The sequence below is a fragment of the Rhincodon typus genome, chromosome 14 (assembly GCF_021869965.1).
Source record: "Rhincodon typus isolate 14 chromosome 14, sRhiTyp1.1, whole genome shotgun sequence".
NCBI lineage: Eukaryota > Metazoa > Chordata > Chondrichthyes > Orectolobiformes > Rhincodontidae > Rhincodon > Rhincodon typus.
Window position 1 is genome coordinate 18660155 of NC_063345.1, and position 18058 is coordinate 18678212.

At 41.0% G+C, this 18058-nt stretch overlaps 1 protein-coding gene across 1 annotated transcript in view; it reads left to right on the forward strand.

Annotated features, from left to right (window-relative positions):
* Positions 1-2926, forward strand: part of LOC109930496 (cytokine receptor common subunit gamma-like) — a 29427-nt gene extending 26501 nt beyond the window's left edge. The window contains exons 8-9 of the mRNA XM_048605281.1: positions 1300-1550; positions 2651-2926. Coding sequence (XP_048461238.1) covers positions 1300-1550; positions 2651-2675 — 276 coding nt within the window. The 3' untranslated portion in view covers positions 2676-2926. The remainder of the gene's footprint in view (positions 1-1299; positions 1551-2650) is intronic.
* Positions 2927-18058: the final 15132 nt, after the last annotated feature.

The window sequence follows — 18058 nt, forward strand, 5'->3', positions numbered from 1 at the left end:
TGCACGTTCTGCGGGGGAGAGGTTGGAGTGGGTGAGAGGGGTGGAGAGGTTGAGGCGATTGATGTCTCGACGGCAGTTGGAGATGAAGAGGTCGAGGGAGGGTAGGAGGCCTTGGGGTGGTGTCCAGGAGGAGGGAGTGTGTTGGAAGCGGGAGAAGGGGTCAGTAGAGGGGGGGTTAGGTTCACGGTCAGAGAAGTAAGCGTGGAGGCGGAGGCGGCGGAAAAACTGCTCTATGTCCAAGCGTGAGCGGTATTCGTTGATCTGTGGGTGGAGGGGGACAAAGGTGAGCCCTTTACTGAGGACTGACCGTTCATCCTCAGTAAGGGGTAGGTCTGGGGGGATGGTGAAGACTCGGCAGGGCTGGGTGCTGCTGTCTCCTCTGGAGCTGCTGGCTGTGGAGGCTGTGGGCGGAGCTGTGTCGGCGTCGGCTGTGGGCGGAGCTGTGTCGGCGTCGGCTGTGGGCGGAGCGGATTTCACAAGTTTTAAAATCTCCCCTCCCCCCACCGCATCCCAAAACCAGTCCAGCTCGTCCCTGCCTCCCTAACCTGTTCTTCCTCCCACCTATCCCCTCCTCCCACCTCAAGCCGCACCTCCATCTCCTACCGACCAACCTCGTCCCGCCCCCTTGACCTGTCCGTCCTCCCTGGACTGACCTATCCCCTTCCTAACTCCTCTCCTCCATCCCTCTTCTATCCACCTCCCACTCTCTCCCTATTTATTTCAAAACCCCCTTCCCCTCCCCCTTTTCTGATGAAGGGTCTAGGCCCGAAACGTCAGCCTCTCTGCTCCTATGATGCTGCTTGGCCTGCTGTGTTCATCCAGCCTTGCACCTTATTGTGAGTGCAGGCAGTTTTTCACTAATGGGGAAAGAAAAAGAGAAAATCCCTCTCCTACATATTCTAATAGCTGTTTGAAAGCAATAAAACAGAAGTCTCGGCATAGGTTTGCTGAAATAACTCCACAGAGGTTGGTTTCCCGTCACCCTTTATTTACACATGGAAAGTCCTGATACAGCTCCCTCAGAGCCAAGTCTTAGAGTGAACAGAACTTCTGACACTCCTGTTCTTATCTGTCAGCCGGGGCTCCCTGATCTGATCAGACTAACAGCCTCCATCAGGGAACTCATATTCTAAGAGGTCGACCTGGGTAAGTTTGTTACAATCACTACCATCATGAAAACAGGTGAAGCTTCAATATTCAGAGTGAGTGAGAGAAGTGTCTTACAATACGACATTAGTACAGCTAGCATGGTGAACCAATAGGAAGTAGACTAATGGTTAATGGTCTTATTTTTTACAGGACTGGCTTGGTGTCCCAAAGGACGCGTTGGAAGGTTTTAAATCAACCTACCGTGAGAATGTGTGTATCGTGAGCGAGTCACCAGTAAATCCTTCCCTGACCAGTGCCCATGGATGGTCCTATGAGCAGTGTGGAATGACACAGATCCCAGGAAAAGTTCCCATTCTTGGCACCAAGGGAGAGATTCAACCAAAAAACACCTCTCCTGCAATGCTGTTTTCTGATATTGCCGTTTTTGTAGAGAGCAATAGGTACGACATTAATGAAAACATCTATGTCAGAGTCTAACATTTGCCATATTTCAAGCCTTTGTGACACTGGAGAAAATCTGTTAACAGTGGTACAAAATCCTGAACGAATCCACAGGCTTTTCAGGAACAAAATTCCCAAAATGTTAAATCTTACAACAATCTCCATAGAGAAACCAAAATAAAAATGTTGAAAAATACGACTGGTCTATCAGGATATTAACTCGAAACACCTGTCTTTCTCTTTCAGAAGCTAATCACCTCTTGAGTTTTTCTCATATTTTAGTTTATATTTCGGCTTTGTAGTAAATTGCGGATTTTTAAAAAGAAATCGCTCGGGCATGTGTAGAAAATTGGGCAAGAGAAAGAGTGCGCATTTCAGATTGGTGACTTCTCATCAACTTAAAACATTAGCTTCATTAGACTCTCCACACCTGCTGTCTGACGTACTGAATGTCTCCAGCAACTTCAGTATTTATTTCAGACTTTCAGGCTCCGTAGTATTTTGCCTTTGGGCAGTGTAAGTATTACCTTACATATAATTCCATATTTCAGGTTTGATTTTCCAATTAGAGGAGCAGTAGTCTTAGGGTATAACAGTTGGGAATTGAAGCCCCTGATCTTTCCCCATCCAGTTAATTTATTGTAAAGTAAGGGACTGAGAGTCAACTACTTAGCACAATGTTGCCTGTGGCTCCCATCACTTACTAAGACCTTCCAACTGGGCATTCAGACATTGGCTTCAAAACATCAGTATTTTGTGTAGCTATAGAATATAAAAGTGGATTTTTCTTCTTAAGGGAGACAATTGAAAACTGCATTTGACCTTTCCTGGTATGAATGCAAGACAGTAGTGGAACAGGTGCAAAATAGCAAATAATAAGAGTTCTTCTAGAATGCATCATGTCTCAGAAAGTAAGTGATGTCATAAGCTGTGAGAAAGTATAAGAGAGCTAATGCACAAGCATTTTGTATGATCTATTGGGTGTGTAACAATCTTAACACAACTTATGTATTATTTTTGCTATTCTTATGTAATACACATATGAGACTGAAAGTGTTTTTTTTTGTTTTTGCCTTCTTTGTTCCACATTATTTTGAAGCTATAGCATCACCAAGTCCGGCTGAGGAGCATAGCAGTGAGCAAGAAGTGACCAGAGGCAGAGAGAGAGCTGGCAGCAGCCTGAACATTGTAACATGGGAGCATTTGATTGTTATTGTATGGTGATGTCAATAGTGACTTATAGCAGGCTGTTTCACATTTTTAGCATGCAGTTTGATGATTAATTAGCAAGTGCTTTACATATATTATTAATCTGTCTCCAGCTTACCTTTAAAACGATGTGCATACAATTAAAGTAACTTAATTTGAATATGAACTGGAATTATGAAATGTTTCAGAAGTGTTTTCTTAATCGTTAAATCATTACTTAAACTCATCAAAATATGTCTTTCGGTTTCTCAATATCCCCATTTCAAGTACATTGCTGTAAATCTTTGTGGAATTGTGCCAAATAGGAGAAAACAAGTCACCAGTCCATGTTGCACCTTTCCCAGCTTTTATTTTCATCCACTTCAAGGATAGCTTAGCAACCATGCATAGATCCCTACTACCTGCCACAGGAATTTACTTCAGCTATCCTGACAGCAATTTACATCTCACCCAATGTGGAAGTCAAGAGCACCTTTAATAAAACATACACCATGACAAATAGCCTTAGACGGAATACCCCAAGGCCATGTTCATCATAGCTGGTGACATCAACCAGGCCAACCTCAAGAGTGTGCTACCAAGATACCACCAACTGTCTCACTAGAGGCCCAAATACCCTGGACCACTGCTACACAATCATCAAAGATGCTTACTACTCAATTCCTGCCCATTTTTGGTAAATTAGACCATAAATCTGTGCACCTTCTCCTGGCATACAAACAAAAACTGAAGCATGAAGATCCAGTACAGAAAGTTGTATAGTCTAAGGTAATGGACAATGGGCTCCTACGTGACTCTTGGAGTCAGTGGACCGGTTCATATTCAAGAACTCAGTGGTCAACCTAAATGTGTACGCCACTACCGTCACAGATTTCATCAGTAAGTGTGTAGAGGACTGTGTGCCAATACAAGTGTTCCCCACCAGAAACCATGGATGAACTGGAAGGTCCACTCCGTACTGAAGTCCAGGTGTGAGGTGTCCAAGTCGGGTGACCCTGACCTATACAGGAAACCTAGGCTTGACCTTTGCAAAGTGATCAGGGATGCCAGGGATGACAATACCAAACTAGAATCCTAGACTAACCACACAAGCACACGTTGACTGTGGCAAGGCTTATTTGACCTAACAGGCTACAAAACGAAGTTGAGTAGAATCGCTGATAACAATACATCGCTCCCCAATGAGCTCAATGCATTCTGTTCTTATTTTGAACAGAATGTCGGTGAAATTATGTCACCTACCCCAACAGCCTCGGGTGCACCCGTGCCCATGGTTATGCTGCAGGCATCAGGTTGGCCTTCTTGAGGGTGAACCCATGGAAAACAACTGGCCTGGATGGAGTCCCCAGCTGTGCACTCAGATCCTGGGCGGATCAGCTGGTGGGAGTATTCACAGACAGCTTTAGCTTCTCCTTACTCCGATGTGAGGTTCCCACCTGCTTCAAGAAGACCACTGTCATCCCGGTGCCAAAGTAAAATCAGGTAGCATGCTTTAACAACTGCCTCTCAGTGGCTCTGACAACCATCATAATGAAGTATTTCAAGAGGTTAGTAATGGCACACATCAACTCAAGCTGCCCAGATTGCATTGATCCACTACAATTTGCCTGCAGACACAACAGGTCCACAGTAGATGCCATCCCCCTAGCCCTGCATTCATCCCTGGAATATCTGGATAACAAGGACACCTACATCATACTCTTATTTATTAACTCTAGCTCTTCCTTCAGCACCATTATTTCAACAAGACTCATCTCCAAACTCCAAGACCTAGGACCCCATCCCCCCTTGGATCCTCGACTTCCTGACCCACAGACTGCAATCAATAAGGACAGGCAACAATACCTCCTCCACTATAATCCTCAACACCAGTGCCCTGCAAGGCTGGGTACTCAATCCCCTACTATACTATACATTCAAGACTGTGTGGCCAAATTCTGCTCTAACTCCATTTACAAGTTTGCTGATGACACCACTGTAGTGGGGCAGATCTCAAACAACAACGAGGCAGTGTATAGGAAGGTAACAGAGAGCTTTGTGGCATGATGTAAAGAGACCAGTCTCTCCCCCAATGGCAGCAAAATGAAGGAGCTGTTTATCAACTTCAGGAAGTGGACTGGAGGCTGCACCCCTGTCTGTGTCCATGGTGCCGAGGTGGAGGCAGTTGAGAATTTCAAGTTCCTGGGAGTAAATATCACCAATGATCTATCCTGGTCCATCCAGGTTGACACTACAGTTAAGATAGCTCACAATCACCTCTACTTCCTGACAAAACTAAGGAAATTCAGCATGTCCACAATGATTCTTACCAATTTTTACAGATGCACCAGAGAAAGTATCCTGGCCGGAAGCATCACAGCTTGGTATGGAAACTGCTCTGCCCAAGACTGCAAGAAAATTACAGAGTATTATGAACGCAGGCCAGTCCATCATGAAAACCAGCCTTCCATCTATTGACTCCATCCATACTTTCTGTTGCCTCACGAAAGCAGCCAAAATAATCAAAGCCCTATCCCACTCCAGTTATACTCTCTTCCACCCTCTTCCATTGGACAGAAGATATAAAAGTTTGAAAACATGCACCAACAGATTTAAGAACAGCTTCATCCTGCTGTTATCATTCTTATAAATGGACCTTTTATATATTAGAGTTGATATTTCTGTGCATTGTCTCCATAGCTATAATACTATCTTTTGCATTCTGTTCTTTTCCCCGATGTACTTATGTAAGGTATCAATTGCCAGGTTAGCACGCAATACAATACTTTTCACTGTATCAAGGTACATATGACAATAAATAAATCAAATCAAATCAGAAATGGCAGACAAATCAATAGCATTTTTGTGAAAACAATTACTACGAAATAATTTATTTTTAGCAGAGGATTGAGTATAACCCTATTAAGTATGTTGGCAATTGTTGGATTGTATATTTTCAAGTCACACATACCCACACACTATCGGTAAATAAGCTAAGTAAATTTGAAAAGATTTTGTTCCAACTCATTTCAAAACTGTTTAGTATATCCAGGAATAGTTCAAGGAAGGGGGGAAGCAATGGTGTAGTGGTAATACCAGACAACTATAATTGTTAGAAAGAAAAGAAAGACATGAAATAATGCAGTCCCATTTCGCTACCTCAGAAAGTCCCAAAGCACTCTATAGCCACTTCAACAATAATGTTAATCTAATAGCAATTACATGACAACCAGACACACTCTCTATACCTTCCTTCAAATTCAAAGTAATAAGAATATTTGTTGCCTCTTCCTGCAAATAAATGAGTGGCATCCAGATCTCACTAGAATACTGGGTAAGAAATCTATTGTGGCACGTGGAGTTGCAGCTGAAAGCTACAGCTAGAACTTATTCTGATAAGTGTTGAATTCATCTTTTGAACTGTGCCATACCTGCCACATGGTTATCAGTTTTTAAAGTTATTCATGAACTTTAAGTTACTTCTGTGCTTGCAAGTCTTCAATTTATGTACAGTAAACCAAAGTGCAGCAGTATCTTAGCTGATAGTAAGCTTTTTAATAAAGACTTTTCAACATATACATCCATTCTCTAGCACGAAGGCCGATCATTCCTCAACCCCACATTGCTGATAAAGCTGGTTATATTAGATGGGGTGGGTGGTGGGGTGTGAGTGGGGGTTGGACAGGGGTGTGGTGCACGGCTGAGCTAATAAGAGCCAGCTTGATGTGCCTGTTTGTTTATAATGGGGGAAGGGGGTGGGAGGGGGTTGGTGGAAAGTACTTTTTGTCTCAGTTTATTTGTTTTAACATTTTGTACCAATATTCATTCTTACATCCAGGAGAGTCATTTCAAAGTTAGGTTGCTAGGCTGATTCCATGAGATCAGCTCAGTGCCCATAGTAACTGGAAGGTAATGCTGTGCATAGTTCTGAATCATTTCCTGTAATTAACAAATACATAAAAACACACAAAATAGATGATCTCTCATTCTGTGTATTTTCTTTCAATTCTTTTTATTGACTTTGAAGTGTCTAAAGTCAATTTCTTGATTCTATTGATGCCCCAGTGAGTTTGTGCATATCTGGGGATGGCCCAGTGAGTTGGTACACATCTAGAGATGGCCCAGTGAGTTTGTACACATCTGAGGATGTCTCAGTAAGTTTGTGCACATCTAAGCAGCTCTCCTGTTCACCAGTTGGATATCTGATTCACAGATATCACTTAGGAAATTACTAAAAGCTGATCAATGGCTTTCACAAAACCGATGTGCATACTCCTGGCTCAACCCTCTCCCAACAAGGGTGACAACTCAAGATTATTTCTGATTATAGTTTATAGGAAACATCACTAGAAGAATATATTTTGAGATTGGAGGTGATGAAGTATGCAGATTCGCCAAAATGATATCTGAGGACAGCTTGTAGAGTATAGGCTCATATTTCCACGTGTGTAGAAGAATAGTGGGGTGATCTAACTATAGTGTTGGAAATGATTGAAGATTTGATGGGGTTGACAGAGAGATACTGTGGTAGGAGAGTCCTGAGCCAGGGGCCACAAGCCTCATTGACATTTCTGAAAGAGTATCTAGGCCTGAAATGTCAGCTTTCCTGCTCCTCTGATGCTGCTTGGCCTGCTGTGTTCATTCAGCTCTGCACCTTGTTATCTCATTGACATTGGAGCTGTGTTAGGTAGGGGTAATGTCAGCGAACACTTCTTCACACAAAGCTCAGTAGAAATCTGGAATTCTTTCTCGCAAATGCTATTGAGGCTGGGTCAATTGAAAATATCAACACAGAGGTTGATAGATTTTTGTTAGGGAAGGCTAATGAGGGATGTAGAATCAAGGTAGACAAATGAAGTTAAACTACAGGTCCACCATGATCCTACTGAATGATGGAACAGGCTCAATGCTGAATGGCTGTGTCTCCATGTTAAGTAATTACAAGCTATGGAGATCTACTGAATAATTCTAACCTAATACTGAAGGAAACATTTGTAGGGCAGATTTTCTTAACAAATGCTTCAAAATCCCTGAACACCCTTCCTAAAAGCAATGTGGATGCATCTACTCCACATGGACCACAGTGGTTCATTGGCTTAGCATCACCCTCTCTGGGGCAATTAGGGATAAGCACTAAATGCTGGATACCCACAACATGTGAGAGAATGTTTCAAAAATAAAGTCCCAGAAACAACGGAGAGAACATTGGAGTGCAAATACATGACACTAGGAGGTATATTTTTCACCTCACTACGAAGGCCATTTTATAGCAGACTCAACTGTTTTATTTCCATTCGCACAAATTTCGAAAAAGAAACCTGAGAAACTAATTTGAAACCCTCAGAATTATACAACTTTTTTGAAAAATACTAACAGCTCACTTTTTTATGAAAAAGTTTGAAAATTATCATAGACACTAAGTGCAGAAAATGAGATCGCTGATACCAACTCCCACACAGAATAGCTAGCTGATATGAGGTGGGTGTATAGTTGTATGATGGTACTATTTGATCCATTACTTGTTTTGTTCTAAGATAAAGCTTATCAGACAGGAACAACTGATTTAACCTAATGCCACAGGAAGTTTGAGGTACTTAAGGTCTTGTTCTAAGTTATAACATCAACAAGAGATCTCACAATCCATTCGTATCAGTAAAACAACAGACAACTTCTTCTCCATGTTTTAAAAAAAAAGTCTTTTTCCTTCCAACATTCTCTTCTTGGTCACCATTCTAGGTGCGGATTTACACTGGCCAATGGGCCAATGTTCACCCACATCCTTTGGTACCTCACCAATGTGGAATTTCACCATGAGTGGGCTTCTGGGTAGCGAAGGTCAACCAGAGGTCATGCAACCAGAGAGGTGCATTCTAACCGGTGAGGAACCTGGCTGCTTTCTCAAAAATAGTAGGAACTGCAGATGCTGGAGAATCTGAGATAACAAGGTGTGGAGCTGGATGAACACAGCAGGCCAAGCAGCATCAGAGGAGCAGGAAGGCTTTCTCAGAACTCTGGACTTGATTTCATTCTCCTCTGCTGATGGCTTTGAAGTTGTGGGGGGAGCCAAGTAAAATTCAGCAGGCAGCCAGCTGGTTGTCTGCCCACCTACCCCTTAGGCAACAACAATTATACCAGTGGTATAGGGCAGTCGGTCCACCAGTGGGGCCTACTGAGGCCCTGAAGTGGCCAATTAACATTGGGATTAAATAGATAGTGGGAGAGGTCAATGTCAGGCAGCTGGCCCACCTTAACTGGCTGTCTGGTTCCATCAGAGCATCTTGCAAGATGTCATCCTTCCCGGCCTCTCAAAGCCCCTATCCCATCACCAATCCCCAAACACTTAAACAAACTCTGATTCATCAACTTTCCAGCCTCAAGTGCAGTGGGCTATACCAGTACCTAAAATCTGCTGGCTTCTGATTGAATAGCAGCTCTCTGCGAGGCTAGAGCCCTGCCTCCCGTTAGTATCCCCTATTGCATTAAATATCTGCAGAGAAGCCTTCCATCTCCTGGGAGGCCTCCCACTCACCTTTTATCTGTGCTTTGGGGATGAGTGTTGAAACCACATGCCTCACATTCAATCTTTTGTTGCACTGTTGCTAAATAAAATGCTTTTTCATGCTCAACTGGAACTCAGCACTCTTCAACCCTAGCCAATCTTGGACTGCTCGGCTCAGTTCCTTCAATTAAAGTTGCAGTTATTAACTACAGTATCAGCGCAGATGTCTGCTTTGCTTCTTTTTATAATCCTGCTTTGCCCCTGCTCCATTCCTGATCCATTATCAATGGCGCTGGTCTACAACTGGATAAAAAGAAGGGTAGAAGGTCAGTTTAAGATTCCAGCTTTAGATCATTATCCAATAATTCTTAATGATTAAATTTGGAGAAAGAAGATAAAGTTCAATGGCGAAGACACATATATAGAAGAGTGCATTGCTGTTCAGCATATATGACTTTCAATTATCAAAGCGCACAGGGTCAGAACACTGAAAATATATCTGATTGTGATGACGTTATGTTGATTGCCTTCAGTATAAGAGTATGCATTACTGTTTTACTTTAGCCAGTTCATGTCAGGGCCAAGTAGGAATACATGGATATAGGAACAAGAGCCTTTTGAAATGGTTCCTTCAATCAATTCTGTCACGGATGATTTGCTGCTTAACTTCAACTATGTGCCTCGGTTTCATACCCCTTAGCAACTTGCCTAACAAAGCCTACCAACTCACCCTTGGCATTTTCAATTGCATTGATCTCTGCTTTTGAAGGAATAAAACCTTCAGATTTCCAGAAATTCTCTAACATCAAACATAGCACAGGTTAAGTGCAAAGTTAGGCACTGATGTGCTGTTGGCGTTTGGCTAAGGTGAAGGAGGAGGGATCCAGGAGAGAAAGACGGAGGACAAAATTGGACAAAGCCCAGAAACAGATGTTAGGATCATGTTGCATTACAACGTGCATGCAGTAAACATGCTGGCTACAAAACTAAGCCAGGCTGGGGGGCTTCCAGAACTGGAGGCCACAGTCGTAGGACATTGCGATTGTCCATTTAGGACTAAGATGAGGAGAAATTTCTTCAGCCTGAGAGTAGTGAGCTTATGGAATTGCCTGCCACAGAAAGTGGTCAAAATATTGACTGTTTTCAAGAAGGAGTTAGTTATATCTCTTAGGGCTTAAGGGATCAAACGGTATGGGGTGAAATTGGGAACAGAGTACTGAGTTGTATGATTAGCCATGAATTGTATGGTGGAGCAAGCTCAAACAGCCAAATGTTAGGGTCAGCTTTCCTGCTCCTCTGATGCTGCTTGGCCTGCTGTGTTCATCCAGCTCTGCACCTTGTTATCTCAGATTCTCCAGCATCAGCAGTTCCTACTATCTCTCTATCAAATGTTAGGGTCATCTATGTTTTCAGATTTAAAACAATTGTAGTGTCCTGAGCAACTGGGCAAAATAATGAGTGTCTTGTACAAGTTAAACTTATTTTGCTGCAGCCAATCTGCATTTCTTAATAATGGGATCCAACTGATTGAAGCTGATTCTGGAATTCATTCTAAAATTGGTTTCTTGAATGCAGGAGTTACATTTGCTATAACTTGTTTCTTAAGAACTTCCAACATTTTTCATTAGATAGATGTTAGCTTCGTGGCCTGCAGCTTCGGCTTTCTGTCTCTCCACATATTTTTTGAATAATTGAGTTACTTATGCTAACTTCCAATCTTTATTGTACTTATCCAAATCAAGGGAGCTTTGGAAAATTAAAACCAATACGTAGTTATCTCACTCACCACTCCTGTAACTATCCTAGGATGAAGTCCATCAGGACCCAACACTTGTCAGCCTGCAGCTCCAAGAATTTACTCAATACTACTTTGCTGGTGATTGTAATTTTCCCGAGTTCCTCCCTCCCTTCTATTTCTTGATTTATTGCTGTTTCAGGGAAGTTACTTATATTGAAGAATGATGCAAAATACCTTTTCAATTAATCTGCCATTTCCTTATTTTCCAATATTAATTCTCCAGTCTCCCTTTTATTGAACCAACATTCACTTTGCTAAATCTTTCCTTTCTTTGTAACTATTTATTCTTACTATATTTTTATACTTCTGGCTATCTTTCTCTTGTACTGTGATATTTCCCTCCTTATTAATTTTTAGTCATTCTTTGCTTTTTTATTATTCTGTCCAGTTTTCTGACCTGCCACCTGCTGTACCAATATGTCTGTTTTTTATGATTCAGACTGTCTTTAACGTTTCTTGTTAACCACAGATGGTGGGTTTTTCACTTGGAGTTTTTTCCTTACTTGTTGATATGTATCAATTCTGTTTATTCTGATTTATCCCTTTAACTATCTTCCACAGCATCTCTGTTGACCTGTTCTTTAACCTAATTTGCCAATTCATTCTAGCCAACTCCACTTTCATGTCCTCATAATTGTCCTTATTTAATTTTTTTAAAATAACGGCTTCAGACCCACTGTCCTCACCCTAAACTGACTGTAAAACTCAATCATATTGTGGTCTCTGCTATCTAAGAGCACCTTCACAATGAGATCATTAATAAAACTTATCTCATAGCAAAGGGATGGCACAGTGGCTCAGTGGTTAGCACTGCAGCCTCACAGCACCACAGACCTGGGCTTGATTCCACCTTTGGGTCACTGTGTGGAGTTTGCACATTCTCCCCAAGTCTGTGTGTGTTTCCGCCAGGTGCTCTGGTTTCCTCCCACAGTCCAAAGATGTGCAGGTTAAGTGGATTGGCCATGCTAAATTGCCCATAGTGTCCAGGGATGTATAGGTTAGGTGGATTAGCCATGGGAAATGCAGGGTTACAGGGATAAAGTAGGGGAATGGGTCTGGGTGGGATGGTCTTTGGAGGGTTGATGTGGACTTGTTAGGTCAAATGGCCTGCTTCCACACTAGGGATTCTATTCTATTATTTTAGCCTGAACTCCTGTTAGCTTCAGAACATGCTGTTCTAAGAAACCATCCTGAAGTAATTCTATGAATTTGTTATCTAGGTTATTTTTGCACACCTGACCTTTGTGCTGTGCCTTGCTGATAATGCCATTATTCTTTCCTTTATACTTTATCCTGCTGTGTGGTTACTGTTAGTGGATATGTACATCACTCCCACACATGGCTTCTTGCCTCTATCATTTCTCATCTCTACTAAACTGTTTCTGGATCCTGGATTTCTGACCCTCGGTCATTCCTCTGTATTATATTGGTATTATCATTAACTAACAGAGCCACCTATGTACCTTTTCATAACTTCAAGTACTTCCAAATGTCCTGTACCCTTCAATATTCAAATCCCAAACCATGTCATCGTTCAGCCATGTCTCTGCAAAGGCTATTAGATTGTACTAATTCCTATTTGTGCAGTCAGTTCATCTGTTTTGGTTTGAATCCTACATTCATCCAGACCCAAGTGCCTTTAGTTTTATCCCTTTTTCTGGTTTCTAATCTTATTCTTAGATTTGTAGTCTCTATCCCTTCCTGGCTCAATCTGTTTATCAATTCCCATAAGAAAACATTTTTCTTTTTTCTTGTCTCTACCCTCAGATTTATCACATTTTCCCAAATTCAAACCCTTTCCCTCACTAAATAAAAACCGAAAGAACATGCAGATGCTGTAAGTCAGGAACAAAAACAGAAGCTGCTGGAAAAGCTCAGCAGGTCACAACATCTGTGAAGAAAGAAATCAGAGTTAATGTTTCGGGTCCAGTGACCCTTCCTCAGAGGAACCCGAAACGTTAACTCTGATATTTTTCTTCACAGATGTTGCGACCTGCTGAGCTTTTCCAGCAACTTCTGTTTTTGTCCCTTTCCGTCACTGTTAAGTTTAAATTCTTCTCTACATCTCTGGTTTTGCAGCTCCAAAGAACACTTGGCACCAGCATAGTTTAGATTTAGACTCTGCCCAGTACTAGTACCAGTGTGCCATGAACCAGAAGCTTCTTCTTCCACACCAGTCTTTCATTTATGAATTCATTTATCTAATCCGCTTTGCCATATGCCAATTTGCTCGTGATTTAGGTAATGGCTCAGAGATTATGACTTAAGAGGTTCTGTTTCTCAATTTGGTACCTGTTCCTCACACTGACTGTACAGAATTTCCTTCTTTGTCCTTCCCATGTTGTTGATACCTACATTGACCATGATGACTAGATCCTCTTCCTTTCACTTTAAGTTCATCCCCAGACCTGATCATGTGCCCTGAAATAACGCCAGAGATCTGAAACAAAACAAAGGTTCATTAGAAGTGAAATATTCACTCTGTTTCTCTCTCCACAGATGCTGCCAGACCTGCTGAGTTTCTCCAAAATTTTCTGTCTTTACTTCAGTTGTCCTGGCACCGGTCAGGCAACACATCCTTTTGGACTCATGCTGTTTGCTGCAGAGAATAGTGAGAGGCTCAAAATAGAAGCACAGTAAAGGAATGCTCTTCTGAGATTAGCAGAAGCACAATAAGGATATTGCAGCTGTAGGTTTGTTGGAGCTATTACTGTTTTTAAAATGCGAGTAGATGCCTCAGGGTTCAATACGAGTTGTTCACATTCATTCCACACTGGAAGCACACCTTTCACCACGCTGGACCTGCCATTTCATACTAAAATATGATTGCAGACCTGTTGTAGAAGTACTGCCATCTATGTCACATACTTGTTCTGAATCTTTAGTTTGTTGAAAGGCTACAGTTTAACAATAGTTATAACATGAGCGCAGGCTGTCATTCCAGCCCTTCAACATCAGTCTCAAAGCCACAAACAGCTTTTCCCGTGCAGCTAACCACGAAGTCCATATCCTGTTACACAGGAACACAATTAGCTGCAGTTCTGAGTCGATAACAATCTCTCACCTTGTACAAAGGCATTACATACCTCTGCCGCACAAAACAGCATCAAACTCTAACGGAACAATTTCTTTACTCATCTCTAGCCCACTCCACACCTCTGTCGCTCTGATGTGCGAAATGGCTTCACTGGCCATTTTAGGCAATTGCAAAGTCCTCACTCATTATGTCTTTCCACAATGTTAACCTCATGAGAGCGCACACACAGCATCCTATTTCTCTTTGTCATTGCCAAATCCCAAAATGGGAAATGGTAAACATGGCGACTTAACCCCAGCAGCCTGAGCCAGTTAGCTAATTCTACTCAAAAAATCAGGGATCCATGGTCACATGTTTGTGCACTATTGAGAAAATAGATTTATCCAAGGATTTTATTGGTGCTGGATGTTAATTCTGATCTTTCATATTGTGAATGACAGTACACAGTCAGAAACTTTTTAATGACAAATCCATGCTATCCTCTAGTTCCATCACTGACAGCATTCACAATTTCTCCCAAAAATGATCTCTGTTACTGGATGTGTTTTTGTTGATGTTAATCCAATTGCTAGCCAGCAGTTTGGAAAAATATAAGGCTTGAATAATAAACGTCTCTTTTATAGACTATTTCTACTCTGACTGAACTTGTTCTGAAATCCATTACAAATTTTAAAGTGTATTAATGACAAAGTAAATGCTTCTTTTGTCCTTTATAGCATTCTACTTGCTGAAGGCATCAATATATTCTATTTGTATTCTGTAATAGAGGTCCTAACCTTCATTTTAAATTGTGAACTACCAAACATATCACCACGGTTTCATGTTATCTCTAAAATTACAGAAGACATTTTCATTCATTTCTCATCTAAACAAAATCATGACTGAATGATTATCATTCGCAATTCAGACAGATAGAATAGGTATTGAGAAGAATGCAACATTCTTGTTATTGTGGTTGATGGGTATTTAAATTGGAAAGAACAGAGAGAAAAAGTGTTGAAAAATTTTTCTTTTTGCACAGAAATAATGTATAAATTGAGATATTATTTATTGAAATGTTATTTCCTGTATATTTTCTGTTCTTTTACCACATGTAACTTACTGTAACAATATTGTATTGGCACACCACAAATCAAAGCCCATCCTATTTATCAAATTGAAAAGAAAACTATGTTTAGAAGTGAAAGTTAATCTAAAAACATTCACCCATTATTTATTCACTTGAAGGCTGTGAAAATTGAAGACATACATTTTTACAAAATGACATCCTAAGTTTCAATTGCATTCCAATCAATTGATACCTTCGTTTACAAATTGTATGCATTGAATTCTGCCTCTCCTAACTATCCTACCAGAAATATCCCTAACAGTACATCTTGTCAATGCTAAAACTGCTTTACTGCATTAATCATTAAGACGCAGTGGCCCAGATGTATGGAATTCAATGCCCCTGTACATACCAACTACCTTGACAAAACTTGTGTTCCAGTCGAAAGTGAAAAAAGTTTTCCTTTATAGGTATGCTTGGTCTTACTCCAATATCAGACCATGCTGACATGTATCATTCACATTGCTTTTATGCCACAAGGTCATTTCCACCACATGCTCTCAAAATTAATCTTTCCTTCTCTCCTTTCTGAAACATCATTCTCCCATTACAAATTTGCAATCTCACATATCAGAACATAAGAATAAGAGTAGGCCATTCAGCCCCTTGAGCCTGTTTCACTGTTCAATGAGATCATGGCTGATCCGTGACCTAACTCCACATACTTGCCTTTGGCCCATATCCCTGAATCCCTTTGCTTAACAAAATGTAATCCATCTCAGATTTGAAATTAATAACTGATCCAGCATCCACTGACATTTGTGGAAGAGAGTTGCAAACCTCCTCTAACCTTTGTGTGTAGAAGTGCTTCCTAACATCTCTCCTGACTGGCCTGGCCCTAATTTATAGACTATGCCTTCTAGTTCGAGAATCCTCAACCAGTGGAAATAGTTTATCTTTATCTACCCTATCTCTTCCTGTTAACATCTTGAAGACTTCAATCAAATTACCCCTTAAATTTCTAAACTCTAAAGAAAGCAGGCCTAATTTGGAGAATCATTCTTGTAAACCTACGTGGTCCTCCCTCCAAGGCCAATATATCCTTCCTTAAGGTGTGGTTACCAGATCTGCTCACAGTACTCCAAGGGGAATCTAACCAGGGTTGTATAACTACAGCAAAACTTCTGGGTTCTTATATTCCAGTCCTCGAGATTCTCTAGATATAAAGGACAGCACTCCATTAACCTTCCTGATTATTTTCTGCACCTGTTTGTGACATTTTAAAGATCTGTACACCTGTGCCCCCGGGTCTCTTTGGACATCCACTGTCATACCATCTACAAAGTACCCTGTTCAATTATTTTTCAATCCAAAATTACATTGAACTTCATCTGCCACAACTTTGCCCTTTCACGGAGTCTGTCAATATCCTTTTGTAATTTAATGCTGTCCTCTATAATGCATACAGTATGTATGGTAATTATCTGTGACAACTGCAGTTATCTCAATGAATAACAGTCAGTTTCAGATTTCGGGCTTTCTTTCCCATTGGTAGATTATGACTTGCATAACTTTTTCTCTCTAACTCTCTTGCTTCCTCGAGGGGAGTCAACTTTAAAGCAAATCTGTCTGACCTTGCCTTCCCTTCCAAATATATATCAACACTCCTTACGTGTTGGTGCAATTGTTGTAAGTGCTGTGGCCAGGATCAGTGTATAAATTGTATAGAAAAATATTCAAAAATAACAAATATTCAATCTGCTGCAGGGTATTCATGCATAGCACTGAGTTCAGACATAACTCCAGAGTTTTAATCCATCACTTTATTCCCATTTTTCAAGCTTAGTTTGCTACCTATCACAAAATCTCCTCCACCCTGCTTCATCCCAAAACACTCATTGTGAACTGTGGAGTACTAGGCCATCTTGCTAGAATATTCATTCATTACTTAGTGCATATTTAGCAATATTAGTCAAACATTTCTATTCCTTAAGGGTCCCCTTTCAAGTTAGTTCCACTAAAGATGATAGCAGTCTTTATTGAGTTACTGATTGCACTGTCTATTTGACCAGTTCTAATTATTTTCATGCATAAGCACAGCAAAGCTGTTGATAAACAGCAATTAAACAAAACCTTCCAGTGCAAGTGGGCACTGTCTATGTACAAAAAGGCTGTGTTGTGGGGATTGTCTTTGTTTGGAAAAGGCCAATTTTCTTGAAAACATTGATGTAGATTGGCACAAATCGCAAGAAAACACATTAAATCCCATGATAATGTAGTCATGTTGCATTGCAGTTTTCCTCCACAGAGATTGCTCAAATGTTAACAATCTACTTGTAAATGTCCATTTTTTGCCTATAGTTGTATGCAACCCTTAATGAGTAGTATAGGTGATGAGCCAAGTCCCACAGAGAAGGTCACATGATGGTGAGAGAGAGTGGAAGCAAACTCAACAAAACCAAGCTAAGATAACAAGGTGTAGAGCTGGATGAACACAGCAGGCCAAGCAGCATCAAAGGAGCAGGAAGGCTGACGTTTCGGGCCTAGACCCTTATTGGGAGATACAAGATTTGGGATTTAAAATGCTTCAGACAGCTGAAGAAAGAAAAAAAAATGGGAAAAGATCAAACTATTTTGTTTATGCAAAATAATTCATTGACCTTTATTTCAACAGAGTGCAGGAATAACTTGGCAGTGGGTCTATAAGTTTGTGAATAGATGTAGTTTAATTGGATATGGACACTTAAAGGAAGTCACAGAACACAGTACAAAAATCTTTGTACATTTAGAAAAACCTTAATTGATCGACTTTCATGAGGTTGAAAAGTGAGAGAGCCATGAAATGGAATGCTAAAGAGGAGAAAATTAAAGAGGAGATATTTGACTGGACACTGGATAGTAATACTGGAAGAAGTTTAATGGCTCCCTCCGGTCAAG